The sequence below is a fragment of the Solanum verrucosum genome, unplaced genomic scaffold (assembly GCF_900185275.1).
Source record: "Solanum verrucosum unplaced genomic scaffold, falcon-dt-bn FXZP01000134.1, whole genome shotgun sequence".
Classification (NCBI taxonomy): Eukaryota; Viridiplantae; Streptophyta; class Magnoliopsida; order Solanales; family Solanaceae; genus Solanum; species Solanum verrucosum.
The window spans coordinates 980,929-988,901 of NW_026020833.1; the positions used below are offsets into that span (position 1 = coordinate 980,929).

Here is a 7,973-nt window from a genome sequence, read left to right on the forward strand (position 1 = left end):
TGTTGGACCATTTTTCCAAAGGGCATATGTTATTTCCTATATACCATTAGTTCAATTCCCATCTCTAAAACATTTCCCAAAACACCTCTCCCATACTTAGACACATTTTCTCTCAAGTTCTCTCAAGAACCCTAATCCAAAACATTCCTCAAGATTGAAGAGACTCTTGCTCCAAGTTCCAAGCTTCCATTGAAGACACTCTCAAGACCTTCATAAGAATTCAAGGTATGTGGTGTTGAACTCATGGGTCCTTCCACCCATAGTGCCTAGACTCTATTCTACTCACTAATTCATGGTTTAAGTTAAGATTAATAAATTAGTCTTGTTCTTTGTAATAATTTCCTACACATTGAATTTTAAACATGAAAAGTGATTGTTTTGAGCATGTTGTGACTCTAGAACTTGAATCTAAATTTGGAATGGATGTGGAGATTTTCATGTGGTATTGTGGGTGTTAAAAGGTGTTGTTGTAGGTTGTTCACTGGTTTGGCTGCATAATTTCTACCCTATTTTCCATGCTCTTTGATTCCATTACATGCCTTCAAGGTGTTTGACAAAATGTCCAACTATGGAGAATTGATGAATCGATGCTTTGAATCTTGAGTTATGAGATGTATGGCAATCCAGAGATGTGTTGTTGACAAACTAAGTTTGTGTATATGTTCATTCCATATGTGAGATTGCATTAGAGCCTAATGGGAATTTCCTATATAAAGTGTTGCATGACCATGCCCGGTTCGGGGGAAAAGAACCGGACAACCATGTGAGAGGTTTATATCTCACCACCTAGGATGCTTGGGGTGTGACCAACATCAACCATGTGAGAGCTTTATATCTCACCACCTAGGATGCTTGGGGTGTGACCAACATCAACCATGTGAGGGGTTTATACCTTGCCACCAGGGTGTCCGGGTGTGAACGGCATCCCCCATTCTAAATTGGGGTTATAGATTGGTTGGATCATGCATAGACATATGATATCTAATTAGTATAGATTTACTTAAACATGTTTTGACTTCACTTTGATCATGCATCCTCATATTGTTATTCATAATGCCTACGAAACTATTTTTTGTATTTCGATTGTGTCCTGTCTATTGTTGTGTTGCACCCTGCATACTTAGTACATTCCAAGTACTAACGCATATTTTGCCTACATGATGTCACCATGTAGGGACCGGAGCTACTCTTGATCCTTCTCTCCATTCACGTGGCTAGTACGGTGCTTATCCGAGTTTGTTGGTAAGTCCTCAATGATTCGAGGGCTATGTTTGTTTTCTACTCCTATGTTTTGAGACTTTAGCTTGCAATTGTATTTTGACTATGAGGGGAGCCGGTAGTATGTCATGTCCCCCATCCTATCTATGTATGTAGAGGTGTGCGTTGGACAAGTATTTTGTAAATGAGCTTGACTCTTGTTCTATGATGTCATTTTGAAATGGTTTGCCCTTAGTCCCTATTTCCAGTTAATTAATGTTGATTGTACTTCCGCGACCGATGAAGTGTGATGACAAGTTTGAGAGGCTTGTTTGGGGTTCCTTCGGGTTCCTCATTTTCCATGTCACGTCTAGGCCCTACGCTTGGGTCGTGACAACACCAAACCCTAAACAATAACCCTAAACCTAAACACTAAACCCTAAACCCTAAATCCAAAGCTAAAACCCAAAACCAATAACCTTAAATCCATAACTCTAAACCCTAAACCCTAAATCCTAAAAGCTAAGCCAAAACCCTAAATCCTAAATCCTAAACTCGAAACCCTGAACTCTAAATCCTTACCCCTAAACCTGAAACCACCAACCCAAAACCCTAAATACACAACCCAAAACCCTAAAACTGAGAACCTAAACACTAAACATTTTACCCTTAACTGTAAGCAATAAACCTTAAACCTCAAAACACTAAACCATTAACCCTAAACCCTAATATGTAAACCCTAAATTTAAAACCCTAAACCCTTAACCACAAAACCTAAACTCTAAACCCTAAACCCTAAACCCTAAACCCTAAACCCTAAACCTAAACCTAAACCTTCAACCCTAAAGACTAATCCAAAACCCTAACCCAAAACCCTAAACCCTAAACCCTAAATCCTAAACCCGACAATTACAAATTGTTGACCACCACTTTAACTTACATCAAATGGCCTGCAAACTGGACAGAATTGATTAAGAAGGCAGAGAGATGTTTTCACAATACCAAGGTGTTTATAGTGTCTTGGCAAAGACCTTCGGAGCAATGGGTGAAACTAAATACGGATGGTAGTGCATTAAGCAATCCAGGAAGAATAGGTGCAGTAGGTATTATCAGAGAACACAATGGTGATATGATTCTAGCCTTTGCTACCCCACTGGGAGATGGAACCAGCAACCAAGCTGAAATAGGAGCAGCCATAATTGGCATGTCCTGGTTACTTCAACTGGGTTACAAGAGTGTCATTTTGGAAGTGGATTCGCAACTATTGGTGGAATCGATCACGCAGAAAGCCAGACCTCCATGAGGCGTCAGCTGACAGCTACAACAGCTTCAGGAACTCATCAGACAAACACATAACTTTAGATGCAAACACACCTTCAGAGAGGCTAATTTTGTGGCCGACTCCCTATCAAAGCAAAGTCACAAATTTACATGTCCCAAATATATAGCAATAGCCAACAATTACCAAAAGAAGCAAGAGCCTACTATTAATTAGACAAGATCGAGATGGCAAGTTTCAGAAGAAGGAAAATCAAAAGGATCAAAGAACCTCCCTGAATATGAACATAGACTGTTCAATTTAGCTATGGTTTAAAATTATAGTTTCTCTGAATAGCTATAGGTTTCTTTTGTTTTATTTTTGGATATTGTAAGGGGAGAGTCTCTCTTATTTATGTTTCCCTAGAATCCTTGTATTGAGAGGAGTCCTCTCCTTAGGTGCATAGTTCTAGGCTTTTACATTATAGTATGGGAATGAGTCGACTAACCTTAGTAGGTAGGTCGAATTATGACCCACCATAGGATCGGAGGTTAGGTTTATGTCCTCCTCCTTGTACATTTTTTTGAGCTCCTTTGAGCTTTTATTTATGCTAAGGCCTGGGGGTGTTGCTAAGCCCCTGACCCCCCCAAGGGTCGTTCAAATAAAAGAAAAAAAAATCCTAAACCCTAACCCAAAAGATAAACTCTAAACCCTAAATCCAAACTGTAAACCCTAAACCCTAAATCTTTAACTCTGAACCCTAGAACATAATCTATAACCCTAAACCCTAAATCCAAACCCAAAACCCAAATCCTTAAACATTAAATCCAAAACTTTAAATCCTAAACTTTAAATCTTAAACCCTAATTTCTAAACCCTAAATCCTAACCCCTAAAACCAAAATCCTAAACTCTAAACCCTAAAACTTAAACCCTAAACCCAAAACTTTTAACATTAAACCATAAACCCAAAACCCTAAACACTAAATCCAAACTCTAAATCCTAAACACTACGCCATAAACCCAAACTTAAATCGTAAAACATAAATCCAACCTCTAAACCTTAAATCCTAAACCCTAAACCCTAACCCTAAACTTAAGCCATAAACCCTAAGTCTTAAACCCTAAACCCTAAATCCTAACCCCTAAACCCTAAAGCCGAAACCCTAAACCCTAAACCCTAAAACCTAAAACTATAACCTAAAACACTAAACCCTAAACCCTAAACCCTAAACCCTAAATCCAAAATCCTAAACTCAAAACACTAAATCCTAACTGTAAACCCTAACCCTAAACCCTAATCGATAATCCTCAACCCTAAAACATAAACCCAAAATCCTACACCATCAACCTAAACCCTAAACCCTAAACCTTTAACCCAAAACCCTAAAATTTAAACCCTATACCCTAAACCCTTAAGCATAACCTCTAAACTCTAAACCCAAAATCCTAAACCCTAAACCCGAAGCCCTAAGCCCTAAAACTTAAACCCTAAATTTAAAACCCTAAACCATAAACCCTTAACCATAAATCTTAAACTACAAACCTAAACCCAAAACCCTAAACCCTAAACCCTAAGATTAAAACTCTAAACCCTTAACTATAACCTTAAACCCTAAACCCTAAAACTTAAACCCTAAATTTATAACCATAAACCCTAAAGCTTAAACTCGAAACTCGAAACCGTCAACCAAAAACAAAAAACCTAAATTAAACCCTAAGCTCTAAACCATAAACCTTATTACCTAAACCCTAAACCCTAAACCCTAAAACCTAAACCCTAAACCCTAAACCCAAAACCTTAAACCATGAACCCTAAACCCTAAACACTAACCCTAACCCTAAACCCTAAACCCTAAATTCAAAACACTAACCTTAAACTTTTAACCCTAAACCCTAAATCCTAACCCTAAATCCTAAACCCTAATCCTAAACCCTAAACTCTAAACCCTAAGCCCTAAATTCTACATACTAAACGTTAAACTTTAAAACCTAAACCCTAAAACCTAACTTTAAACACTAAACCCTAAACCCCAAACTCTAAACCGTAACCTTAAACCCTAAACACTAAACCCTAAACCCTTCATCCTAAACTCTAAACGCTAAACCCTAAAACTTAACCCTAAACCCAAAACCCAAAACACTAAACCCAAAACCCAAAACACTAAACCCTAAAATTAAACCCTAAACCCTAAACCCTTAATCCTATACTCTAAATCCTAACTCGAAATCCTAAACCTTAATCATAAACACTAAATTCTAAATCATAAACCCTGATTTCTAAATATTAAACCTCAAACCCTAAATCCTAAACCCAAAACCCTAACCTCTAAATCCAAAACCATAACCCTAAATCCTAAATCCTTAACTTTAAACCCAAGCCCTAAACCCTAAATCTTAAACTCTAAACTCTAAACTCTAAACCCTAAATCGTAAAACCTAAATCCGAAACCCTAAACACTAAACCCTAAACCTACAACCCAAAACCCAAAAACCTAAACGCAAAACACTAAACTCTAAAACTTAAACCATAAACCCTCAACCTTAAAATGTTAACCATAAACCATAGACTCTACACCCTAAACCCTAAACCCTAAACCCCAAACCCCAAACACTAAATTCTAAACCCAAAACCAATACCCTAAACCCTAAACATAAACACTAAACCCTAAACCGTAATACCTAAAGACAAAACCCTAAACTCTAACCCTAAAACTTAAATCGAAACCCTAAACCCTAAACCCTAAACCCTAAACACTATACCGTTAACCCTAAACCGTAAACCCTAAATCTTAAACCCTAAATCTTAAACTCAATACCCTAAACCCTAAACTATAAACCTACACCTTAAACCCTACACCCTAAACCGTAAACCCTAGCCCAAAACCCTAAATCCTAAACAAAAAACCCTAAACCCTAATCCCTAAATCCAAACTTCTAAACCCTAAATCCTAAACCCTAAACTGTAAACTCTAAGACTTCAACCTAAAACCCTACACCCTAAACTCTAAACTAAAACCCTAAACCCAAAACACTGTCCCTAAACCCTAAACCCTAAACACTAACCCTAAATCCTAACCTTAAATCCTTACCCTAAACCCTAACCTGAAACACTAAACCCTAAACCCTAAACACTCATCCTATATCCTAAACCTAAACCATAAACCTAATCATAAACCCTAAACCCAATACCCTACACCCTAAACTCTAAACCCTAAACCTAAACCCTAATCCTTTGCCCTAAACACTAAATCCAAACCCTAAATCCTAAACTCTACACCATAAACCCTAAACACTAAATCAAAATGCTTAAGAAGATGCATCAACTCTCTATTATTGCTATTCTCGAACCTTTCTCAGACACTACTCACATACAAGATTTTAAAAACCAACTAGCTATGGAACATGCTAGGAGTAATTGCAATGGCAAAATTTGGATTTTTTGGGACAGGGACATTGATTGTGTAGTTCTGGAGGAGGATGAACAACAAATCACTTGCGACATTGGCCATAATGAGCTTCAAACTCCTTTCAAGATTACATTTGTGTATGCCAAATGTAAAGATCATCTCAGAAGACCTTTATGGGACAGAATGCTATTTCAAGCTGCTGATTCTAACAAACCTTGGTGCTCTGTGGGTGACTATAATGTTATTACTACTATTGAAGAAAAGCTGGGTGGAGTTCCCTACAATATGAGAAAAAGTCTAGAATTCATTGCTACTATTGAAGCTTGTGGTCTTCTGGATTTAGGCTTCAATGGACAGAAATATACCTGGTCCAATAACAGAGGTATAACACAGAGAGTTTGGAAAAGACTGGACAGAGCTCTGGTCACTGATACTTGGCTGAAAAAAATGCCTCAGACTACCATCACTCACTTACCATCTGTAGGATCAGATCACTGCCCCCTACTGATGTAAATGATTGTAAGGGAGGAAGAGCATATCAAATACTTCAAGTTCCTTAATTGCTGGGCTGATCAGCCTAAATTCCTGGACATAGTAAGGACCTGCTGGGAAAGGACTGTAGAGGGCAACAATATGTGGAAATTCCACCAGAAATTGAAAAGATTGTCTAACACCCTTAGTCACTGGTCGAGAAAGGAATTTGGGGACATCTTCAATAAAGTCAAAGAGTATGAAGAAAAAGTCAGAACTGCAGAGGAGAGCTTAATTCACGAGCATAGTGACACCAACAGAGCTAAACTCCATGAACTCAATGCAAAGTACATCAGATTCTTGAAGGTTGAAGATTCCATTTTGAAACAGAAGACTCAGTTACAGTGGTTCAAAGAGGGGGATAGTAACACAAAATACTTCCACACTCTGATAAGGGGAAGAAGAAGAAAATTATTCATTCACAAACTTAGAAGGAGTGATGGGGATTTGATACAGGGAGACGATAATATTGCTGAAGCAGCCTGTGAGCATTTTCAGGAAATATTTACAGGGGAAAGCAACCTGATCAATGAGAGGGCATTGGAGTGCATCCCCAGGATAGTCACTCAAGAACAAAATAGCAGCCTAACTACAATGCCTAATCTGGAAGAGTTGAAGGAAGTAATCTTCTCTATGAATCCTAACTCTGCAGCTGGTCCGGATGGGATGAATGGATATTTCTTTCAAAAATGTTGGAATATCATTAAGCATGACCTCCTTGATGTCATCCATGCCTTCTTTTGTGGTCAAATGATTCCCAAATATATGTCTCACTCTTGCATCGTGCTCCTCCCCAAGGTGAGTAACCCAATAAACTCACAGAATTCAGGCCTATCAGTCTTAGCAATTTCACTAGCAAGATCATTTCTAAAATAGTGAGCTCTAGACTTAGTCCTATTCTACCTAATTTGGTATCTCTCAACCAATCTGGATTTGTTAAAGGGAGAAGCATATCTGAAAACATCATGCTGGCACAAGAGATCATTCATCAGATCAAGAGACCTAATATTAGAAGCAATGTTATTATTAATTAGACATGGCTAAAGCTTATGATAGGGTCTCTTGGTCCTATATTTGTTTGGTGCTAAGAAGAATGGGGTTTGATGAGGTCTTTATTGATATGGTTTGGAGAATCATGGCTAACAATTGGTATTCTGTCATCGTCAATGGCAAAAGGCATGGTTTCTTCCACTCCACTAGAGGTCTCAAACAAGGTGATCCACTATCCCCGGCCCTATTTATTTTAGGCGCAGATGTCCTGTCCAGATCCCTCAACAGACTTCACAGCCATCCGGAATACTTTGGCTTCTACATGGAACCAAGAGGTCCTCAAGTGAACCACTTAAGCTTTGCTGATGACATTATATTCTTCACCTCAGGAAGACAGAAGACTCTTAAGCTCATTATGCAAACATTGAAGAACTACAAGGAGATCTCAGGCCAATTTATTAACAGTGACAAAAGCCACTACATGGTCCATACTAGTGCCTTCAATAGCACTAGGGATAGAATCAAGAGAATCACTGGTTTCAAACAGAAAGATGGCCCTCTTACTTATCTTGGTTGCCCCTTATTTGT

At 38.3% G+C, this 7,973-nt stretch overlaps 1 protein-coding gene across 1 annotated transcript; it reads left to right on the top strand.

Moving 5' to 3' along the window:
* Positions 1-6,377: 6,377 nt before the first annotated feature.
* LOC125813526 (uncharacterized) lies at positions 6,378-7,271 on the top strand. The gene has a single exon (XM_049493014.1). The coding sequence runs from the start codon at positions 6,378-6,380 to the stop codon at positions 7,269-7,271; it is 894 nt and encodes a 297-aa protein (XP_049348971.1).
* Positions 7,272-7,973: the final 702 nt, after the last annotated feature.

Excerpts from the sequence above, each read along its gene's own strand:
- LOC125813526 (XM_049493014.1), top strand. The coding sequence starts at position 6,378 with ATGATTGTAAGGGAGGAAGAGCATATCAAATACTTCAAGTTCCTTAAT.